General features: G+C 36.2%; 2 protein-coding genes across 8 annotated transcripts; one reads left to right on the forward strand and one right to left on the reverse strand.

Moving 5' to 3' along the window:
- Positions 1 to 12,618, reverse strand: LOC128868504 (putative leucine-rich repeat-containing protein DDB_G0290503). Of its 6 annotated transcripts, none has more exons than XM_054110700.1 (6): positions 12,398 to 12,610; positions 2,993 to 3,320; positions 2,610 to 2,938; positions 2,148 to 2,537; positions 1,199 to 2,015; positions 1 to 1,138 (listed from the first exon to the last, which is right to left on the reverse strand). In XM_054110700.1, the coding sequence occupies exons 1-6, from the start codon at positions 12,473 to 12,475 to the stop codon at positions 1,080 to 1,082; spliced, it is 2,001 nt and encodes a 666-aa protein (XP_053966675.1). In that variant the 5' UTR covers positions 12,476 to 12,610; the 3' UTR covers positions 1 to 1,079. The 6 variants fall into 6 exon arrangements, 5 of the variants coding, with proteins under 5 accessions (XP_053966675.1, XP_053966684.1, XP_053966667.1 ...); XM_054110709.1 differs by having other exon boundaries at positions 2,298 to 2,537; positions 12,398 to 12,606; XR_008455131.1 differs by having other exon boundaries at positions 367 to 731; positions 790 to 1,138; positions 1,199 to 2,537; positions 12,398 to 12,612.
- On the forward strand, positions 4,257 to 22,919 carry LOC128868528 (mitochondrial glutamate carrier 1-like). 2 transcript variants are annotated; one of them, XM_054110721.1, is made up of 6 exons: positions 4,257 to 4,505; positions 6,220 to 6,264; positions 20,893 to 21,027; positions 21,096 to 21,581; positions 21,660 to 21,800; positions 21,875 to 22,919. In XM_054110721.1, the coding sequence occupies exons 2-6, from the start codon at positions 6,221 to 6,223 to the stop codon at positions 22,020 to 22,022; spliced, it is 954 nt and encodes a 317-aa protein (XP_053966696.1). In that variant the 5' UTR covers positions 4,257 to 4,505; position 6,220; the 3' UTR covers positions 22,023 to 22,919. The 2 variants fall into 2 exon arrangements, with proteins under 2 accessions (XP_053966696.1, XP_053966706.1); XM_054110731.1 differs by having other exon boundaries at positions 4,257 to 4,501.
- The last annotated feature ends 1,233 nt before the right edge of the window (positions 22,920 to 24,152 follow it).

Consider the following 24,152-nt stretch of genomic DNA (forward strand, 5'->3'; position numbering starts at 1 on the left):
TTTTATTCGTGTAGATGAAGGAATGAAGATTATTAAGCAGTAGGGTCAGAGCTAAACAAATACAAATATTTGTTGTTAGCTTGTTTGTATATTTTCTGTATGCTATTATCAAATTCAAATTTTTATACTAATTACAGTTATGTTAAAAATAACGGCGACGCATAGCGTTATTTCATAAAAATAAGTTCAAAGTAAACAATTTTAGAGTGGTGTTTTCATAAATAAAAAATCGTATTCAATGCAAATGAACAAAAAATAATAAATACTCCAATAGTTTAACCTAAATTATGTTGTGAAAATTGCAGAATTTTTAAGAAATCTTATTTCAAGAAAATTTTAGATTTATATTGCTAATGTATTGGCATTGTTATTTCACCACATTTTAATGACTTCGCCATATTATATGGTTTTTTTTTTCAATATTTCAAGCGTATAATAATTCAATAATCTCGTCCCTATTATTTTGCACACGTTAAAATGAGCTCATTTCGCAAAATGATCAACAATTGTGCCAGTCTCGATCAAAGTCTAAAAATTTAAGCTGGGTCTTGAACCACTTTGACGTAAATGTACCTATTATTTTTCACATGACTGTAAATACCCTTGAATGTGAAGCGGGATATAATATTAACATATATTATATTACTTCTACCGCGGTAATAACGTTTGCATGTTCAAAACACTTCCTGTGGGCTATGACGGCAACAACTGTGCTCAGTTGGCAAATTTTTCTTTCAATTAAAGATATTGCAATGTAATTTTGTTTACGCTAACATTTTGTAGTATTACCTCATTAACATTGGGCTTGTTTCATACACGATATTTTAATCGTTTCTTTTACTTTCGTGTTCCACAATTTCTCCCTTGCCAAATCAGCTTTGTAAGCTATTTGTAGTTCAATTTGGTATTGGGAGAGTTTACTATATATATAGTATCCATATATATCCATATATATATATATAGCTAAGTAAGTTGGTGATGAAATGTGTGCAAGTCTAATGGATATTTTATATTCTATTCACGAGAGTGCATATGCCGCCATTTTTATGCACTATTAATTTAAACGCTTCAGCTTTCGTCTAATTTCTAATCGCTTGTTCTCCTTGTTGACGCGCTGCTGGATTGGAATAATCATCTTCTGCAAATAAAAAAAATTGAAATTAAACAATATCTCTTACATTCTTTTTTACAAAGTCACCATCTTCATCTTCCTCGTTATTTTCTTCCAAGCGTAGCTCATCGGGGAATTCCTTTCCTTGATCTCCAGCAACTTCGTTGTTTAGGTTATTGGTATCTAACAAATTGTGGTTTTTAACCGCTATATCACCTGCATCTACTGCGCCAGCAAGCCCTTCATCATCGTCATTATCATCACCTTTAGGCTTCTCATCAGTGTTTACTACACCCTCATTTTTACCGCCACCGTCGAAGAAATTGTTATCTTCGTTGGGTGGCAAGTTAAAATTTTGATCATTCATAAAATCATTGTCTTTGATTTCGTGCGCCCCGGAGTCCTCGTTTGCTGCATTGGCGCCTGCAATAACTGGCTCTTTGTGTGATGCTTTCGGTTCCATATCATTTATTGCGTTTGCATATCGATTGTTATTCGCCTCATCATTATCGTTCTTTTGCACTTCTTCTGCTGCATCGACATCGGCTTCCTTCGCATTGTCCGCCTTTTGGTTAGCACGATCCTCCTTCAAAAGTTCATCAAAATTAGCTGGTATGGGTGCTACGTTTTCTGGCAATTTGCGCGGATTTGGTGGCACAGGCAACGGTGGCAAACCACTAGTGGTTGATGAGCTATTCGTCTGTTTCACTGGCGCATTTGCCTCTAAAACATGTTGTTCGGATTTCGAAGCTTCAGTTGTTGCTGCCTTTCGCGGTGGGCTTAATGGCGATATCATCTTGCCACCAACCGAGGCAGCTGAGTGGTTGGCGGGTGGTTGTCGTATTTGAGCCATGACATTGCCCTCACTCTCACCGCCTTCCACTACTTTCTCGATTGGTAAAATCTGAAAATTTTCAACGGAATTTAGTATTAAACTACGATTATTACGTGAAAGATAAGGTAGAAAGCCACCAGCACCATCTACACCAACACCACCAGCAACAATATCACTACCAGCTTTTAAAATTACATTTACTTTTGGATCATCACCATCAGCGTTGGTTTTAGAGGGGATTTTTGTGCTGTTAGTAGCTGAAATAGTTTGATTTGCATGCGAAGAAACAACGCTTCTAGTTTTGTTAGTTAGCTTAATGTCGATGTGATATAACCCAGGACTCATACGCACTTGTTCATTAAAGGACTTTTCAATACGCGTTTGTGCACTCGTATTGTGAGCTCCATCTGACATATTCAGGGGTATATCGTTTTGATTTCTGGCATCTTTTTTGTAATCACAGTGCTGTTGATATTCAGCGACTGTGCGTTCCAAGTTGATTATTTTGCTCTTTAGTTCAGACTGTGCACCAGAAGCATCGAGCAAAGCTTCAAGTCGTTCTTTTGCGACAACCATGGCGTTATATTTTTCCTATAATTTTTATATTCAAAATACATAATACTAAATGTCTCAAGTAGGTATATGTAAAAAATTATTTCTTACTCGCCACAAAGTGATATCGCCATTAAGTACATTTTTTTCTTTGTCCGCTTCCGAGCGTACAAACTGCAATTTTTTCTCCAAACCATTGGTACTTTCTAATAGATCTTTTTTACTCTTTTGACACTCGACAACCAACTCGTTGTGTTCACTTTTCAACAATTTATGCGCCTGTTGCAACTTATCATAACGTACACTTAAGTCCATTTGCTCATTTGTACGTAATATAGTCAGTTCCTTCAGTTTTTGCTCCAGGTTATGCCGAGCTTCCATCTGTTCGTTACGCTCCTCTTCCAACGTTTTTTGCTGATTGTATTTTTGCTCTGCCATATCTATGAGAATATATATTTATTGTTTTTAACATTATCTTATTTATATTTATTTACTTTGGAGTTGTTCATTTAGTTGTTCCTGCTGTCTTTCACAATGCAATCGTTGCTCGCGTGTCTCATCCAATTGCTGTTGTGAGCTCCGAAAAATTGCCACCATACAGAGCATCAAAGTCAGCACAGCCAGGCACACGAAAAATCGACAACGTCCTGTTCGTGCAAATCTTGTGCCAGTCATACTTCTGCTGATGTTCCTGGCAGATTTTTCTTCTTTCCAATTAGCAATGTTGGTTAATATTTTGGAAAATTGTTGAAAAATATTTACGGTATTCTCTTTTAGTATCCCATAAGATAAGAAACGATGAAATGATAAATATGCTGCCACCTAGAAGATAAAGGTATTCTAAATGAAATTGGAAAACAGCAATGTTGCCATACAATTTATACAATTTCGAAATAACGGAAAGTTTAATATGAGGAAAAAAACCCGTCAAGGTAGTAAACTGAGTAGTATAATTTGTATATACATATATATATATATATATACCCTTTATTTGGTGTTTGTCGGACCTCCTATTTGTGGTACGCGTCTTGATGATGTTCCACAAAATGGATGGATACAGTTTTAAGCCGACTCCTTTCCTCTAACGACACCTCCCTTCGCAATACAAAACAAACAAAAGCAGGAGAAATTACATGTTTTTGAAAATTCAGTGATTGGCTTGGTAATATTGTGTTTTGTGAGATTTAAACTAATCAAACTAATGAAAACGAAGTACCGTGTGCTAAATTGCGAAGGCACAAATTAATATAAAGCCTCCAAATGCAGTTCGTTTGCGTTTTTATGCGGAAGACGCCATGGCAAGAAAGTATGTGTGTGCGTATAATTTCTTGTGTTTGGTTGTTTTCATTGCTTGCGCTGATGCTTCGTCTTTACAAACAAGTAATTGTTCTTATTTTTGTTTGTTTGAGAATTCCGAAGGCACTGAATATTCACAAACAAGTAATTTCTCTTCCTTTTGCTTGTTTTGTTTATTTCAAGTGTTGACGTCAATAGGTTATCAAAATCACGAGAAATAAATTAGGGGTTTTCGGAAGGCGCCATAAGTAGTATTCCGTACCCCGTGGTTTCCACTTGATGTTGCTTAATTTTTGTCTTTTGTTTGTTTATTTATTCGCAGACTGATATTGCGGTGAGTCGCGAAAGCGCAATCTTGTATTCTATCATTCTTGTATGTTGCTGTTGCTCTAGCGAAGTCACCTTCTACGAATTCGCCTTAGAAAGCCTGATAAGAAAAAGTCAAAAATATCATCTGCCAGGCCAGGCAGAAACATCTGTAAAGTTTTGCAAATAGTTCAAACGCGTTCGGTTGTTTGCCTGTAGGTGAAAATTTTCGCATTTTTGCCAAGGGAAGGCATCTAATGTACGCGAAAGAGTTAATAATAAAAGCAGACTGAAAATTGGGTATAGAATTCCACGCGTAAATAAAGTACTTGTGGCGCACAGTGTTTGTGTTATTTACGACTCTCCTTAAAACTTACGAATTAATACATCAGCAACAGTCGGTATGTAAGTGATTCGCAATTATAGTAAGGCAGCATGTAGATATTTTGAAAAAATCAATGTAGGTAGATCAGGCCTCAATGACAATGACCGTTGTTAATACCGGTAACTTATGTAAGCACATATCCATTTACCGACTATTTTATGCGATTGTGTGCTAAAAATTTGGACATCTTTAAGTACAAATATGAACCATTTGCTATTATTTTTGAACGCATTCAACTTATTAGGTTGACGTATTATTGTTCATTCGATCGTCGAACATTTTTATAGTTTTAAAGCTTAAACGCTTAAACTTGTTAATGATAACTAAGAGATTGGCATATTAAGTGCGTACGTATGCACCTCATAAATATTGACACCTACATACATATGTACATATGTACATATATAAGATAAGGATGTTAATAAAGAAAGTGGATTTTAGTTATTTCAGTTTGTATTCAAGCCGTCTGATTTTGAGTTTTTTTTTATTTGTGCCTGCGCATAAATATTATATATTTGTAATAGAAAGCATCAACCTATTACTCTTCCACAAGCAGCTGCAATTATTTAGCGAAAAAAACAAAAATATATATTTAAGAAATAGGTAACCCAATTACCTGGGTCCTTGGATTTCGATGGTCGTGTAAAAGGAGACACAGTGGAACCACATTAGAGGTGTTTTCACAAAACAATCATTATACAATTATAACTATAATGCTGTGACGCATAAAACTTGGACACGCTTATGTTGATTTTTAATGTTCCTTCGTTCAAATGTACGTAGGATTCTAAAGTTTTATAGAAAGTTTTTTACGTTAGAAATCTACTTAAATGTTTATTATGGTCTGCCAAGAGGCGACACCTACTAAGAAAAACGTTTACCCTTATTTCGAGGTCACCATACTGTCCGAAGCCACTTCCTTTGAACTAGCAGTCGACATGTCTGACATAAGACATGACTACGACGGAGTCTAGGTTGTTTAGATTCTAGTAAAGCTATGGTTAAAAGAAGTACTACTAGCACGAGCACATCTTTATAATGGTATACATATTTCAATAAACTCAACAAATGCGAGTTATGCATATGCTCGCATATTATATATGTATATGTATGTATGTATGTATAGGTACATGAAAGGTCAAAATGAAGAAAAAGTTTTTTCTAATAGCGGTCACCCCTCGGCAGGCAACGGCAAACCTCCAAGAGTATTTCTGCCATGAAAAAGCTCCTCATAAAAAATGTCTGCTGTTCGGAGTCGGTAGGTCCCTCCATTTGGGGAACAACATCAAGACGCATACCCCAAATAGGAGGAGGAGTTATACATATATAAATATATAATTGTCGCTTACACCCTTTTTGGGTGTTTGGCCGAGCTCCCTCTCCTGTTTGTGTTGTTGCATAAAATTAGGAGTGTGAAAAATATGCAATATTTTTTATCAAATTCTTAGCACATAGGGGCTTGCATGCTTCAGCCTGCTGCCGATTGCTCAATGAACACCGTATCATTAATACTAATAAAGTTGAAGATAATATATACATACATAGATAGATACATGAATGTGTTCTTATAGTATCAATACCTTGAAATTAACTTTTTTTGTTAGTTTGGAAAGCAAAAGTATCGTTTTAATGAACGTACAAACAAAGCATATATGTATGTTATTATAGTATGATTATGTTACCAAATTTAATATTGTATAATTTCCCGCAGTATAACTCTCATTTCTATTTCAGAATGGCACAACAAACATTACAACAGCCAAAGCAGCAGCAATTTGCGTAAGTTTTTTGACGATCAATTAGAAACCGTTCTGGACTCAATAAATTGAAATTAATTCTTACAAAAACAAAAAAATTAGCAATTTCGTACCAAACAATTGAAACATTGAATTGAATATACATATGTATGTATACATATAAGAGGGCAATTTAATCCGCTAGTTTAATATACTTTGCGCGGAGCATGTCAAATTGCAATTGGAGATAGTCGTACTAATTTAATGATAGAATCAAACAAACTATATTAATTGACACACCGTACTTGAGAAATTTCACTTATTAAAAAACATACCTTATGTCCAATTATAAGACAGTTTCTGGATCTGGGAAGTTCTGAAGAACTCTCAATACAATTTTGTGAAATATTGTGTGGTTCTGAATAACCAACTGAATTTAGTTCATATAAGCCCTTGCTTAGTCAAATTGGATTTTGCTTTTTCTGCATGCCTTGGGTGCTAGCTAACTAGCTAACATTTTTTAACGTGAGCTGTAACTTGGTCTAACTGGTTAAGGATTTCTCTGCAGGAATACCTATGCATGTGCTAAAATTTACATATATTACTATATGCAGTGTATGTATTATACATGTACAGTGGGGGTAAAAATATTAGCAGCGCGATATACCGAAAAGTTTTAGCTTTTATTTATTTCTTAACTATTTTTTTTTTATAAAAAGATAGTTCATCTTTTATATTTACAGTTTTTGCCATTTTTCTGCGTATGTTTGTTACCGGTAAATTGAAAAAGTAGCCAGCCGAGGGAGCAAACCCTCTGGATAAGTGTTCAAGCCAATTAGATGAAAATCACAATAATTTCCTATAGGGGGCACTTTGGTCGAGATACCTCTGAAAATTGAATTTAGCTCAAATTCAAAATATACATATTATAGATGCACGAAGAGAAATATTCTATCTCAATATTGACTTGATAGGTAGCGCTGAAGTTGAGACATTTCTGTTTCGATACTAAAGATACGCTCCCAGGGCAGTCGGTTCTACGTTATCTTATATCCGGCCAGTGGTTATCAATCAATCAGCATTCGTTAAGATTATCAGCACTATTTTATTATGTTACAACAACAACAACATGAGTTGAATAATAGCATGTTTTCTATGTACTATGTACTGTTTTTTGCTTTACAATAGAATTTCTTTATTGATTTGTCCATAATTGTTTATCAGATTGAGTAACAGCGAAACGTGGCAGAAACGAAATCATATAACTCAGAGTTTCAAACTTAGTACACAATTTTAAGAAATTCAACAAGTTTTCATCAACATTTTAGATCCATTAAAGGCATCATGCCAATTATGCTTCAAAAGGTTCAGAAGCATACGGATATCTGGCTCCTAAGCAGCTTCAAAGCATGTCTTCGTCTAACTTATATTCCAAAGAGCTGGAGAAGAATAAAAGTAGTATTCATACCCAAGGTGGGTAAGAAAAAACATGAGGTAGCAAAGGACTTCCGACCGATTAGTTGCACCTCCTTCCTTCTTAAAACACTAGAAAGAATCTTAGATATACACATTAGATCTTTAGCAAGTTGGGAGCTACTTTCAAAAGGGCAGCACGCTTATATGAAGGGCAAAGTAGTCGCTTACGCAGATGACGTCGTGATCTTAACAACGGGACTATTTACTTCCACTTTTAGTGAAATGTTAGAAAGAGCTCTGGGAAAGCTAAGTAAATGGATTACAAACAGTGGTCTTAGGGTTAACCCAAGCAAAAGTCAGTTAATGCTGTTTACAAATAAAATCAAGATACCGCAGTTTAGACTACCGTCAATCAATGGGGTTGAAATTCCGTTTTCAGGCACTGCGACATATCTAGGAGTAGTGCTAGATCTGAAACTGAACTGGAGGCCCAATGTACAAAAGCGGGTAGAAAAAGCGTATGTAGCTTATTATACGTGCAAAAGAGTTATTAGCAGAAATTGGAATTTAAAACCTAAACTCGCGCTCTAGATGTACACTGCCAGAGTGAGAGTGATTTTGACATATGGATTATTAGTATGTTGGCCTGCATTGAACAAACAGTACAATGTTAGACAGTTAAATACGGAGTTATGAAATCATGTCTAGCAGATGCACTGCTTGTCTCTTTACAGCAGAGGTTCTCGGGATAAGGAAAGCTTGCAAGGTAATCAGGAATCATCCACAACAACTATCAGTAGCACGTATTTTTACGGATAGTTATGCAGACATCTTCCTCCATTTGTGGAACAACATCAAGACGCACACCTCAAATAGGAGGAGGAGCTCGGCCAAACACCCAAAAAGGGTGTACGCACCAATTATATATATATATATGCAGACATCTTAGTTATAAAGTTACCAACAACCAACTCAAAAATTGTCAGGCAATGCAAAGAAGAATTAAATGCATGACAGACATCACTCTCATTTGAGAAAGCTGATGAGCTGTCAAGACGGGGGCTTCCTCTGGTGTATCCGAAGTGATAGATGTGGGCCGCCCCCGAAGCGTTTACAAATGGGAGATCTTTTTGCAATTCCAGAAGCAGGCTGTTGACAGATGCACCAACACCGAAAACTACAAAATAGGGAAGGAAACGTGGCCAGACTACAAGAAGTCGAGAATTGATGAGCTGTTGCGAAAGCCAAGAACAGACATCTTTAGAATTACGTCTACAATAACCGGCCATTGGCCTATCGGAGACCATGTTAGGAAAATGGGGTGGGATTCTAGGGAGACAGTCTTCCACTATCTGTGAATGCTGGGGAAATTCTCAATGACAGAGCGAGATTTATAGCCAAATCAAGATGGTTTGACTAAATAACGACAGTGGTTTTGCTAGTGGTGTATCAAAATGGCACCTTTTGTGTTAATTGAGTGTGGGGCGTGTCACTCAGGCAGCACCTCAACCAACCAGAACTATTAAATTTTGATATAATATTAAAAAAAATATAAATAATTGGCGCGTATACTTTTGTTAGATGTTTGGCCGAGCTCCTCCTCCTGTTTGTGGTGTGCGTCTTCATGTTTTTCCACAAATGGAGGGACCTAAAATTGTAAGCCAAATCCGAACTGCAAATGGTTGTAATGAGGAGCTTTTTCATGGCAGAAATACACTCGGGGATTTGCTATTGCCTGTCCAGGGGCGACCGTTTTTAATTTCTAAACAACTTCTAGCCGCAAACCACCAATTGGAGAGGGAGCTCGTCAAAGCACAAATAAAACATGTATGAGCCAATCATACCTATATATACATTTATGTATAAACTTGCACAATATTGTATTAAAATTGGAAGGGCCACAAAACTGCATAACTTGACTTCTTCGAGATCAAATATCAAAGCAGAGAAAGATTAAGCAAGGCGTACCGCAGGGTGGTGTCCTTTCACCCTTGCTTTTTAACTTCTACATCTCGAAGCTCCCCCAACCACCAGCGGGAGTTTCCCTGATCTCATACGCTGACGATTGCGCGATAATGGCGTCGGGCAATGACATCGATGGCCTGTGTTCCAAAGTGTACAACTACCTCACCGACCTTTCTCGCTTTTTCACTGCGAGGAATCTCCAACTTTCCCCCACCAAGTCCACGGCGACCCTTTTCACCACCTGGACAAAGGAGGTCAAGCTGTCCCTTAAGGTAAAAGTCGACGACACACCAATTCCGACTGTAAATAACCCCAAAATTTTGGGTGTAACCTTTGACAGCTTGCTCTCTTTCTCTGCGCATACAACCGCAATTGCCACAAAAGTCCAAAATCGCAACAAGGTCCTCAAATCGCTGGCCGGCAGCACTTGGGGCAAAGACAAAGAACTGTTGTTTTCGACATTTAAGGTAATTGGCCGGCCGGTTCTAAACTATGCTGCGCCTGTCTGGTCGCCTGGAACTATTGATTCGCAGTGGACAAAGCTTCAGACATGTCAAAATACCGCCATTCGGACAGCGACCGGGTGCCTCCTGATGTCACCCATCCAACATCTACACAACGAGGCACAAATGTTCCCAGTTGCGGAGCACAACAAATTGCTCAGCAAGCAGTTCCTGCTGGGGTGTTACCGTAGGTTTCACCCCTGCATACACCTGCTTGAGCCTGAGCCGCCTCCCAGGCACGTCAGGAGACACCTCCTTGACTATGCTGACGAACTCCAGGACAAAACTGACCGAAACCTACTGGACCGGACAGTATTTAGACAGTCAATAAACGACATTCACTGGGAGACCGTTACCACCTTCATGAACTCCCGTCCCGTGAATGCCGTAATCGGAGTCCAACCACCACCTATCGCAGATGAAGAGCTCCAGCTTCCCCGTGAGACCCGTGTAACATTGGCACAATTACGTTCTGGATATTGTAGCAGGTTAAACTCCTACTTATCCAGGATTGACCCCGACATACCAAACACATGTCCGGCATGTGAAGGTACCCCGCACGACACTAACCACCTCTTCACATGCTCCCTCAAACCGACTCATCTAACCCCCCTCTCCCTCTGGACCCAACCTGTCGAAACAGCATGTTTCCTGGGCCTACCCTTAGATGAGCTAGACGAAGACGACCGATGATATACTTACATTGACAGGGCTAACTATGCTGTTAAAACAACAACAACAACTTCTTCTGAAAACTCTGATTAGAAAGTTGTAGAATTTTTTAAAATTTTGTTCAACTTGAACCACATACATATGTATATTTTATATAAGAAAAAAGGAATGAAAAATACATAGTTAAAACTTTTCAATATGTTGCGCTGCTTTTATTTTGATCGTCACTGTTAAAATGTAGCGTATTTTACTTTTGGGCATGAAAGCTCCCCGTTATTTGTATTAGTCGCCTATCTTTGGGGGCCAAATTTGTGAGCATCAATCCATACAGATAAAAACATAATATACATAAAGAACACGCCTACTTTTGTATGTACATATATACGGACATATTTACACAAATGATTAAAATTCAAGTTCTTGTCAACTCGCCAACGGATAATGTGCTGAAATTAATTTAAAGAGAGCAAACATATTTTTGTTTATACACAAATACGTATGTGTGTATGTATGTATGCAGCAATATTTGTCTGCTTTTGAAGCCTGTTATTTTATTTGCAAAAAATGACACCAGCCAAGGTTGTGTTCATTATAAAAATTTATAAACATGTTGGAATATAATACACATATACATACATAACCCATTCCATGTACATATTATATTATATATGTGCATATGAATTTATCGAGTGTCCATACATATGCAAATAATTTGATGACATTTTTTAAAACAAAATTTTCCACGCCTATAGGATGATAAAATTACTTTAGCAGGTAGTTTCATACCTTCTCGGATGCCGTATTAACTACCCAAACTACATATAAAGAGAAATAAAATAGTTTGAAAACATTGAAGAAAAATGTTTTGATTTTACTTTAAAGTTTTAAACAAAGGTGCAATTCTACTATTGAGTCTGAAGACTCCCTCTACTCTATTGGTTTTGAGACTGTAATGATATTTTGAGGCAAATCATTTTGAAATATATTTTCAAAGACGTGGAAATGTCGGAGGAAGAAAATATAGATTTGAAATTTCCATTTCGTTCAGTTCACAGATCAATAAAACAACTAAGAGATATTCGTAGCGGTTATACACCCAATTCTCTTTTTACACGATAGATGCAGCTGCGAGCACTGAAATAGTAGTGCGAACCTACGGCTAATATTTCTTGAAATTACAAGTAAATCAAAGTAATATTTGTATTAATTTTATTGCAAAACTAAAGGACAAATTCATGAGTACGTGTACGGGGAAAAAATTGTTCATATATAAGCTATAACAGAAATAATTTCACGTAAGATGTGTTTTCATGCAAATTACCGCGAGCAGCAAAATAGTAGTAAGTTAGTAAAATTATTAAATATGACCGTTATTTTTAATCACTGCTACACATCAGTTTCTCATAGAGTCTACAAGATGTTGACATCTCTCCTGTGGTATTAATTGCCATGCGCGGAGTACTACATCTCATAAATCACTGTTATTTTTTGGTTTTGCATCCCACACAGCTTTTTTAAGATCTGTCCAAAGGTTTTCTATGGGATTGAGGTCAGGAGATTGAGCTGGCCACTCCATGACCTCAATTGCATTGTCTTGAAACCACAACTTTGCCAACTTACTTGTATGCTTTGGTTCGTTATCTTGCTGCAGTACCCATTTGAGTGGCATTTCTTCTTCGACGAATGGGAGCATAACATCCTTCATTATTTTTACGTACTCATATTGGTTAGTTTTTATCCAATATATTGGTCCCACACCATGATATGAAAAACATCCCCATACCATAATACTGGATCCTCCATGCTTCAACGTCTTTGCAGTATATCGCGGACGATGTTCCATATTTGGTGGGCGTCTTACAAACTGTCGAGAGCCATTTCCACCGCACAAAACAATTTTTGACTCATTCGTCCACAAAATGTTTCTCCACTTTTAAATAGGCCAATCAAGATGTTTTTTGGCAAAATCTAATCTACGTACCACATGATTTATTTTTTAAAGCGGTACGTGGATGTATGCAATAGACATTTTTTTATTTTTGTTTGGTGAAAAAAAAAAAAGAGTTCTCCGTCTGTCCGCAAACAGACAATACAAATTATAAGTGCGCGGGAGGTATTTTCAAGCTAAACTAACTAAAAGCGCGTTGTAGGGAATTTTTCAATTTTTCTTATTCCGTTCATTTTACTTGTACATTCCCGCTGTGAAGTTGAGTACACAACTACACAAACAACGCCGCAGTAACATAAAATCGATCCCAGCGCACTTTTTACTAGGGTATATATGTATGTAATATACATACCACAGATTATTGTTTGGGTGGCGAAACTCATATATATAAATGTAAATATATTATTTTTTTTGCTAATAAATATATATATAGATATATAATATATATTGGTTAATTTAATCTCGGTGGTGCATTTTGGGCTTGGGACTCGTTGCAAATTCGTTTCCATTTCGCGAAGGAGCATTTTCTTAACACCGCGTAAGTTTCGTATCCCATACTTACAATATGGATACTTATATTCGTATAGTCGACGCAGTGACGGAGTTCGAAGCCGACTTTAATGGCACTCCGTCAAGTGAACATTCAAAATTTTCACTACGGGTCCAAAAGGGGAGTTGAAAGCAATGTGGGAAAAGGCCAAAGCAGCTTACGACAACTTGCTCTCAACAGAAACTCTTTCTCCTAAGGATCTTGCCGCGACAAAGAAAAAGAACAAAATGTGTTACCACACATATTTGCGCGGCATGTCGACGATGGCTGACCTCTCTGCGAGGCTGGAAAAGGCAGACCGGGAAGGCGAAGAATTATCAGTGCGAGAACACAATATTCACCTTCCGCCGTGTGATACAGAGGTATTCAAAGGCGACTACGTATCTTGGCCAACATTCCGCGATATGTTCACGGCTATTTACATTTTAAATAAGCGCCTTACCCCGGTCGAAAAGCTGTTTCACCTCAACCAGAAAACGCAGGGTGAAGCCAGAGACATCGTGAGGAAGTGCCCGCTCACTAATGACGGTTTTTCTACGGCGTGGAGAAATCTTTGCGAGAGATACGAGAATAAACGGATTCTGGTGAATACGCAGCTAAAAATCCTTTTTAACCTGCAGGCAATCGAAACTGAATGTGGCAGTTCGATTAAAAAACTGCAGAGAGATATCAATAATTGCATCTCATCCCTACAGAATCACCAGATTGGCATTTCAAACTGGGATGCAATTATAACATACTTATGCTCCACGAAATTGCCAGAAAGTACTCTATCGCTTTGGGAACAAACGATAGAGAATAAATCTGACATTTCAAAGTGGACTGACATGGACAAATTTCTTTCCAACAGATTTCAGACACTTGACACTTAAAGCCTATAAAGCGCCCAAGGCGCAAAGTTTACAACAGTTCATGGAAACTACACCAAAAAGGATGAGTAACTTTCAAGTAAGTGTCGCCAAACATATGTGCAAATTATGTGTAAATGATGATCACAAATTGCAAAGTTGCCCAAAGTTCCGCAAGTTAACGGTCACCGATAGAATCGCATGCGTCAAGAGCAACAACTGTTGCTTAAACTGCTTATCGTCAGGACATACGGTGTCAAGATGTACGAGCTCGTATAATTGCAGCACGTGTCACTCAAGACACAACACGCTCCTTCACATTCCAGCAGTTCAACCAAAAGCAGCAGCTCTTAAGGAAACCAGAGATCCCGCTGATGACCTGCCCTCAACATCCAAGGAGGCCCTAAAACGACTCGATTCCAATAGGCCAAGGGATAGCAGAATACATAATTTTAAATCGTGCTATTCCAATACGGACAATAACGAAAATTTTGCAGCACGAGCTCTGATCGATTCTGGTTCTGAGTGTTCGTTCATCACTGAACGACTCAAACGTAGAATCAACCTGCCATCTAAACGCTTGCATGCCCAAGTCTCGGGCATCAACAATTCAATATCTGCGCAGGTAAGACAAGCGTGCTCAATACAACTGCGGTCGCCTATCGACCCTTTTGTAAAAATAGGCACAATTGCGCTAGTTTTGCCGCAACCAACTGGAAATCTGCCAACTTGCCTAGTAAGCGCAATGACAAGGCAAGCATTTCCAGATCTCACTTTGGCGGATAAGAGGTTTTTCGTCAATGAACCAGTGGACCTTGTCCTTGGCGGAGACATTTATCCCCAAATTATTTTAAGCGGCTTGAAGAAAAATGTACTAAGTACACTTCTTCCCAAGAGACTGTATTCGGGTGGATACTAACTGGTCTAACCGAAACAGTCAGTCCACCAAACAAGATTGTTTCTTTTTTCAGCGAAGTCACACTGGACAAACAACTAGCTGCCTTTTGGGAATTGGAAGACATCCCAAGAAAAGAAGGGCAGACTGAAGATGACGTGTATTGCGAGGAGTGATATCGGACCACTACGAAGCGCAACCAAGATGGAAAGAATGTCGTTACCTTACCCTTCAAACAAGATTTTTCATCAAGCATCAAGCTGGGACCATCACTCAAGAGCGCCTGCTCTCAATTCTTCCGGAATGAGACGCGTCTCGTGAAAAATCCGTACCTGCAAAAGGAATATACTAGAGTAGTGGCAGAATATGAAATGCTAGGTCATATGGACAAAATTACAACCAACATACCTGCAGATGCAACTGACCATTATTTTTTACCTCATCATGCCGTCATGAAGGAAGAGAGCACCTCCACCAAAGTGCGCGTGGTATTTAACGCCTCATATCCGACTGCCAATGGAATGAGCCTCAACGACGTCCTTCATCCAGGTCCGGTATTGCAAGCAGATATGACTGTCCTGATCCTCCGCTGGCGATTATATAAGTATGTCTTCAATAGCGATATCGAGAAGATGTACCGTCAGATAATGGTAAGCAATACACATACTAAATATCAGCGAATAGTTTTTCGCACTTGCCCGAAAGACCTAATTAGTTTATACGAATTAAATACGGCATAAATTGTGCTCCTTATCTTGCAATAAGGACATTACTTCAATTAGCTGATGATGTTGAAAACTCCTTTCCAACAGCATCAAACATACTTCGAAAATGCATGTATGTTGACGACGTTCTTGCCGGGGGTCATAGCATCGATTCTGCAATAACAGCCAGAGATGAAATTATCCATTGCGAAAATGGACTTCCAACTGCAACAAAATTCTAAAGGGCATCCCAAAAGCCCATTTGCTCAAGGAAAACTTTTTAGATTTCGAAGTTAGTAATAGCCTAGATAGACAGCGGCGTTAATCGAAATTACCGGTGCAGTTAATACTGATTAGAATTGTAGTGTGACACATGGTTGTTACGCGGATTAGTGAACAGCTGATTTGCTTTTTGAATAGTTTTGTCAGTAAATGATAATACTAAGAAATAATTAGGTCAAAATAAATATTTTCTCCACTCAAATTCATTTTGTTTGTTTATTTAGTTAAGAAGTTATTTAAAAACACAATACTTTTTATCCAGCTAGACCTAAATATTACGTTGAGATTTTAATGCACAGTTGGACTCGGTTAGTTCTAAAATGTAGGTGAGTTCTAAAATGTATTACTTATTGCTCTTACACAAACAATTTTTACTCAATAAGCCATCCTTTTAGGAATTACTCGTATGTTTTGTTTAGAAAAACATTTTTTGTTTTGAGGTTCGTGCAAGAACGAAAAATTCGTGTAAAAAAATTCGTTAGTGAACCGCGTTATTACAAAATCGCGTAAAAAAAGACCATGTAGAAAGAGAGTTGGGGTAAACATAATTAGTGCATTTAACGGATGCATAGTTGAGCCTCTGCACTAATTTGTGGTGTACGTCTTGATGTTTCCCTACGAATGGATCGGCCTAGACTTTTATGCTACCTCTGAAAATTCTGATTAAAAAGTTTGAAATTTTGAGGAAAATACGTAAAATTTTTTTCAAATTTCGTATAAAGTTTGAAACTTTAAGTTATATACATATTTTTATAAAAAAATAAAAATTAAAAAAAAAGTAAATAATAGTAAAAACTTGGCAATATGTCGCAATGCAATTATTGTGAACACAAGTGTATGTATATTCGGTTATAGCTCGCAGTGGCAGTCGCCAGAAACAATTTATTTGAGCTAAATTTATAAAATAAAATGTTGTTATATAGCTTATTAATTTTCTTTGCTTGTTATTAATGAATATTTGTTTGTTCTTCGTATCTCGAAAATCATATGCACACAAAATGTGCGAAAATTTATTTTTGTAAATCTTAAGCCAGTAAATGTCTGTGTACATAAGGCTATTGCATTATTTGATTTTACTATTTGTAATCATTGCATTGTGTTTGTAGGTCTAAGCATAATCTGTAGACACAACTAGAGGTAGTAGAACAAAATTAAATTTTCTTTAAAAAAGAATAAATGGTTGTTTTTCGAATGCAATTATTGAAATTGATGATAATGAACGAGTACTTTAAACGCAGGCTTTTATTGAGTTATTAATCTAAACATATACATAGGTACATACATATGTAGGAGAATGCATAAAAATAACAATAGTTGAATGTTGCTAAGTAGATGAGTGTTTGATGTGTGGTCAATGTGGACTGTGGGCACGTAAATAGCACAAATTTTAAAATATAATAACATTCCTTTTTAATTTATTTTTTGTTTTGTTAAATTGGAAAATTGTGAATGCTTATATTTGTTTCAGTAATGAAATTTATATTTATGCAAACAAATTACCGGTTTTAGTTGTAATTGAACTAATTGCGTCGGTAATACCGATTTCGAGAGGACACATAAATGCATATTTTTAGTTCTGTAGTGCGTTTTGAAGCTCGACTTATTCTAAGTAATTCTAAAGAGATTTATATTTTGTAAAAATGCGGCATGATAAAAAACTGCATGACGAAAAAGCGAAAATAAGGCTTTGTTCTCGAATTAATGGTATAAAGTACGTTCAGTTTAGTTAAAGAAGACCCATCTTGCTTAAATAAAAAATTGCAAGAAATCCAAGGCCTAGAAAAACAGATATTAGTGTTGATTGGGCTATAGTACGCAAGACGCAAGAGCAAACCACATCCTTTCAACTTCTCCGAACGGCAGATACTTTTTATGACGAGCTTTTTCATGGCAGATATACACTCGGAGGTTTGTCATTGCCTGCCGAGGTGCGACCGCTATTAGAAAAAACTTTTCCTTCATTTTGGTGCTTCACGGCGATTCAAAGCTACGTTCTCCGAATGGTAGTCAGGCATTTTACGTAAAAATAAAAAATATATAATGGGTCCAGATGGGGGAAAAAACTTTACCATTTTGTCACAACGGCAAACAACTAAATCTCCAGAAATTGATTTATTGGCGCGTGGCTTCACCGGAAGGCAATAACTGTCTATGTATACATACATATGTATATACAATACAATACGAACGCTGTCTGTCGAGAAATTAAATACCTATATAAATACAAGGTGGCGCAAAAATAATTACGCTATCGGAAGATTTATAGTTTGTGTAAATCGCGTCGTACGTCAATCATATTTGACACTTGTGAACTAGATAGCTGGAGTATACAAACAAAATACAATACAAAAATAAAGATTTCCATCACTCAAAATCATTTTTTTATTTACTCAGTCAAAACAGTTTTTCAAACACAAAATTTTAAACTGACGTCTCTAAGCGATCGTCCGACAACCAAAACGTTGCTTTTCAAATAACATTAGCACAACCATTTTCATCAATTAGTATTTTATAGTTAACACTTTATTAATAAATTGACTTTGATTCTAGTTGTTTATTTTTTAATTAGAGTGTTTGTATTTGTAACAAATAAAATAACTTTTCGTTTAAAGCACTTATTGTGCCAATCAATAAGTTCAGGCTTGTCTCTAAAATATCAGTTATTTCGCGAAAACAAAAACAATATGGGCATCGAGACCAAAACAGATTGTGCAAATTGAAAATAAATGAGAACACATATTTGTTTGTACATTGCAGTAAAAATTGTTATTTGCTTGTGATTGCGAAGATGTAACAAATGGACAGGAACATAGATATTTATAAAGAACCGAACAAGTAATTTTAAGGTTCTTCAAGATGGCAAATTGACGTCTAAATAGATATTACAAAAAAAAAAATAATAATAAAATGAAATAAATTACTAAATTATTGTTGTTCTATATAACCATTATTCAATTATTAAGTTCAGTAAGCAGCAGTAAGCAGCTTTCTCGTTCTCTCTTGACAAATCGGTTCCCTTAGGAAGACACTGGGTTGCTAACTCTAGAAATTTTAAGTAAAAGTGAAGGAAAAGTAAAATTTGTAGTAAACACATTTCATTTTCAAAATGGTCTGCTTACGAGCAACAACTCGCTAAAGAGTTTTCATCGGAATGTTCAGGACTATGATAGTACGACATGAAATACATGCCTCTTAAGTCAGGATATGATAGAGTTACTGACGCAATCCGAGATCGATAAGTGGAGAATTTACAAAGCTTTATTTCGTATGATGTGGTGAGACGGATGTGGTTAGACGGAATTCAAGCATTTCCCAAAGAGTTACCACAGTGATAATAATTGGATAGTCCCGACGTGACCGATAACATTGCATACCTCATTATAAAAAAGTTGGGATTGGCGGAACTTGTTTCCAATGAGCCCACCTTACCATGGATGGATGAAGTGTCTAGAGGAGGCTTAGCAAAGCACAGTACCAGCGATCGGTTTTCAATTTAGTAACTAATTCACAAAATAAAATCTTGGATTAAGTGAGATAATTTCTTCTTTTAATATTAGACTTGGCAATTTTCGCTAATAACTTCTATTTGTACAATTATTTATTTTCAAATATTAATTAAAAATAATTTTTTGAACCGTTCGCAGTTTGTTTCCATTTAAGTAAGAAAATACTTTTTTGCTACCATTTTTTACCAAAAAGGATTTAATTTGTTCAACTTTATTCACCTTCTTAAATACACCCTTTTGTAAGGGAGTGTCAAAAATCGAATGTCACTAGTGAGCAAACCTGCAATAATTGAATCATGTATATAACAATAAAATAATTCTGATAGAAAACGGGAAAAGTGGCGACAGCTCGGCAGATACCTGTAAATGGCCATATTTTCCCTGATTTTCATTAAAATTATTTAAAATAAAGAAATCAATATATTTTTTCAAATTTGGCATACAGTTTATTTATACATGAAAATAATATAAATTTTTTTTTTATTTAATCATTTAAAATGGCGGATGTACACTCAATTCTTCCAGGGAAGTCGCAGCGGGGCTTCTCAATCGGCGGGCATTGTAGCATCGGCGTCAGTGACCTGAAAACAAAAAACCAAAAATTTTGTTGTTAATAATGTCATAATTTCTATTGAATTAAAAACAAATGAAAAAAGAATTCGCGGAATAAAATGCTTCAAAAAAAAAAAAAATGAATTTTGGTGCGAATTTTCTTACTATTTTTGCTTCGAAAAAAATATTTTTTCGAAAAATTTTCGAAATTGTAAATTCACATGAAAAGTAATATCATTAAAAAGATATGTGCAAAATTTCAGGGATATCGGTCGATAATTTTTTGAGTTATCGTGTACGTTAATTCGAAAAATATAGTTTTGAGAAAAACGCGTCTAAAGTGTGAATACAACGTAACTATACCTCTCCCAGCGCTCGAACGCAAAGAATAGAGTCGTCACGGTTAACGATCTATAATATAAGAAATACTTAAATTTACGTTCTAAAAATTTCTTGACATATTCTTAAAGGATTATATTAACAAACAATTTTTTTTCGAAATTTGACAGGTATCTGTTCCCTTAAGCAGTATGTGGCGAAAATATCATTCCGCCTGTGAAGGCCGTGTTTTTCATGCAATTTGCCCAAAATTGACACCCAAACTGTTTTATATCGCTTTAGAATAGCCGGTTGGCTTTTTATTAGAAGATTGTTCATATCAGCAATGCACTCGGAGGGTTGCTATCACCTGCCAATTATGCGACGCACAAGCGCATACGTCAGTTGTAGCTGCTTGCGATATATTTTATTTGTATTTAGTTTACTTAATTGCTCATAATCAATAAATTTTGTTGCCATTATTAATCAAAAGCATAAATTTCTATCAACAGTTTGCTGCCGAAAATCATAAATGGTGGTATTGCCGGAATTATCGGTGTCTCTTGCGTTTTCCCGCTTGATTTGGTCAAAACCCGTTTGCAAAATCAACAAGTTGGCCCAAATGGCGAGAAGATGTATAAAAACATGTAAGTGGGGAAAATACTGTCGTATTATTAAACAAAAACATAACCTATATTTTTACCTAACACTCAAGGTTCGATTGCTTCCGCAAGACGTACCGAGCTGAAGGTTACTTCGGCATGTATCGCGGCTCGGGTGTAAACATTCTACTTATTACTCCTGAGAAGGCTATCAAATTGACTGCCAACGATTACTTCCGTCACAAGTTGACCACCAAAGATGGACAACTGCCGATGACCAGCCAAATGTTGGCTGGTGGATTAGCAGGTGCATTCCAAATTATTGTTACCACTCCTATGGAGTTGTTGAAGATTCAAATGCAGGATGCGGGTCGTATTGCTGCACAAGCCAAATTATCCGGCAAAACAGTGGAAAAAGTATCGGCAACCAAGCTAGCCTCACAGTTACTTAAAGAAAAAGGTATTTTCGGTCTGTACAAGGGTATTGGTGCGACTGGAGCGCGCGATGTAACTTTTTCGATTGTATACTTCCCACTATTTGCCACATTGAATGCGCTTGGCCCGCGCAGAAATGACGGTTCCGGAGAGGCAGTATTCTGGTGGGTATACGGATTAGTCTTAAGACTTTTAAAGTAATATATACTTAACAGAGATCTGCTTAATTACCATAAATGTAGGTGCTCCTTCCTGTCCGGCTTGGCGGCTGGCTCTTTTGCTGCACTCTTTGTGAATCCATTGGATGTGGTAAAGACGCGTTTGCAGGCGATTAAGAAAGCAGATGGCGAGAAGGAGTTCAAGGGTATCGTGGATTGTATTAGGTGAGTGGCTAACGAGTCATACAAATATGTATTATTATTTGATATTTAATTAATTGATTACTTTTTTTGTACAGTAAAACATTCAAGTACGAAGGTCCAACTGCATTTTTCAAGGGCGGCCTTTGTCGTATGATTGTGATTGCACCGCTCTTCGGCATTGCACAGATGGTTTACTTCCTAGGCGTCGCCGAAGCAATGTTAGGCATTAAAACGAAGGATTAAACGCACGCAAGTTAAACTTGCAAATTAATTTAGTTGTACTATGCACACCGCAATTGAGGTCAAAAGATGTTTGTAAATTTAGCACTGATAAGAGAAATTAACTGAAGTTGGCATTTTAAAATAAATAATATCATGAAACTGAAATACATTCACAAATAACTGTACCGTATGTATTATAAATGTTATGGAATTGCATTTTATTGAGCTTTGTCCGTGTAAACTCCATGTACTAAAATACTCGTTCAAGTTTGAGTAACGATGACTTATGCATACTTTGAGATTGTTGTAGTAAAATCAATTATTTACATACATATATACAATAAACAAAATATAATATATAAACCAGACACAAACATGCATGTGCTCCAACTAATAAAAGTACAACAAAACCATGCCAATTCAAGAACATAAACAAATCTTGAGACATGCTTAAAAATATAATGCAAACAAATTTGGCCATTAATGAATAGAAGAATAGGCGTAGAATTGCATTAAAGATGTATGTCAAAGAATAGAAAACGCTGCCTACAAAGTGATTTGATTCATGGAGCAATAGAATATCAAATTTGTATAAATTGCTAACGTATGTTTTTTAATAAATATCTGTGTTAAGATAATCCAATTATTCCTTTGTTAAAGTTGATTTATGGGTAACTCCTAAATTCTCCTACATTTGTTCGCATTACAAAAGTATCTATTCACAAACAAAACAGACTTCTACGTGCGCCTAACAATTAACAAAATGACAATAAACTGCAATGGTTATAGATTCATAAGAAATAAAAAAAGCAATGCAGCAAATATTGCAATTCAAGTTGAAAAATATATGAATTCATGAACATAAATATGCTTTACTTTATAGCTATACAAACTCTTTCTTTAAATGTATAATCGAAAGTGTAACAATTTTGAAAGCCAATTGAATTGTAAGCTTTATTCGTTTCAACGGATTGTAATGAAACTTTCCGCAGTTCAGATGAAGGTGAAGCATTGCTATGCCATAATAACGATTTATTTTCGAAATTATGAAAAGAAAATTATTGTAATATGAACCCAATATACATGAAATAGTATTTTTTGTAAAGCTCGATGCTCTCTTACATTTTTTCTTAATGCTTTTTGTTTTGTGTTTGTAATATGTATTATTATAGCTTAGATAAATTTAAAATTGTCCATAGATGCAATGTAAACAATTACGGTATTTTCTTTAAAAAGAGATTTTGGTCTAATAAATGTTGTATACATATGTATCTTATATTTAAAATAAATAAATATGTACTTCATGAACATGAGAAAATCTATTAAAATCAATCCAGTTTTGCACAATAAGAAAGAAAATAAACAATGTACAGTGTACTTACGCCTAACCGACATCTCTCTTAAGCGTACACCTTCCACAAACTGACAGTTTTTTCAGTACTAAAAAGATCCTTAATAGCTTAGACAGACGGTAGCGTTAATCTGGATTAACTACTCAATTCGGAGTTATCTCGGGAGTTAAGTGCAACTAATGCGGATTGACAACTAAACTTAATTCGTATAATTTAAGACGATTAGGGGAATTTTTGATGGCAACATTGACGAAAAATGACAGTTAATATCTAATGTGAATGAAAAATAATTAAACTTTTAAAGAGCAGAACAAGAAAGACTAGACTAGGCAGGCTAGTTGGCACTAACACGTTCGAAATTATATTAATATAATTTTTTGAGAAATTGTAATTTAAGATTTTTTTAAATAAATATGAAATTATTTTTTCGTATCAGGGCAGCTAATTAAAATTTTAATCAGAATTAACTGCACCGGTACTCCAGATTAACGTCGCCGTCTAACTAGGCTATACGAGTTTTTTAAATTGTTCTCTTTTGAATGGACAATCTTTTCATAACAGGGCGCGGACATTTTAATTCCCATGGCTGGACGGCCTACAACATTATTTTTCTGTTTATTCTTTACCATATTGCTATTGCCCAGCAAGAAGAGTGCCGGTCACGTTACCGATCACGTAACCTGCACGCGTGACCGTTAAACCACACCTCTTTACAATCACGTTGTTAAGCGCGTTGGGAAAATCGTGCCAAAAACTTTGAGTACGTGTGATTTTCTATCCCTTTCATACATATGGATTC

This window comes from Anastrepha ludens, chromosome 2 (assembly GCF_028408465.1).
Source record: "Anastrepha ludens isolate Willacy chromosome 2, idAnaLude1.1, whole genome shotgun sequence".
In the NCBI taxonomy this organism is placed as follows: domain Eukaryota; kingdom Metazoa; phylum Arthropoda; class Insecta; order Diptera; family Tephritidae; genus Anastrepha; species Anastrepha ludens.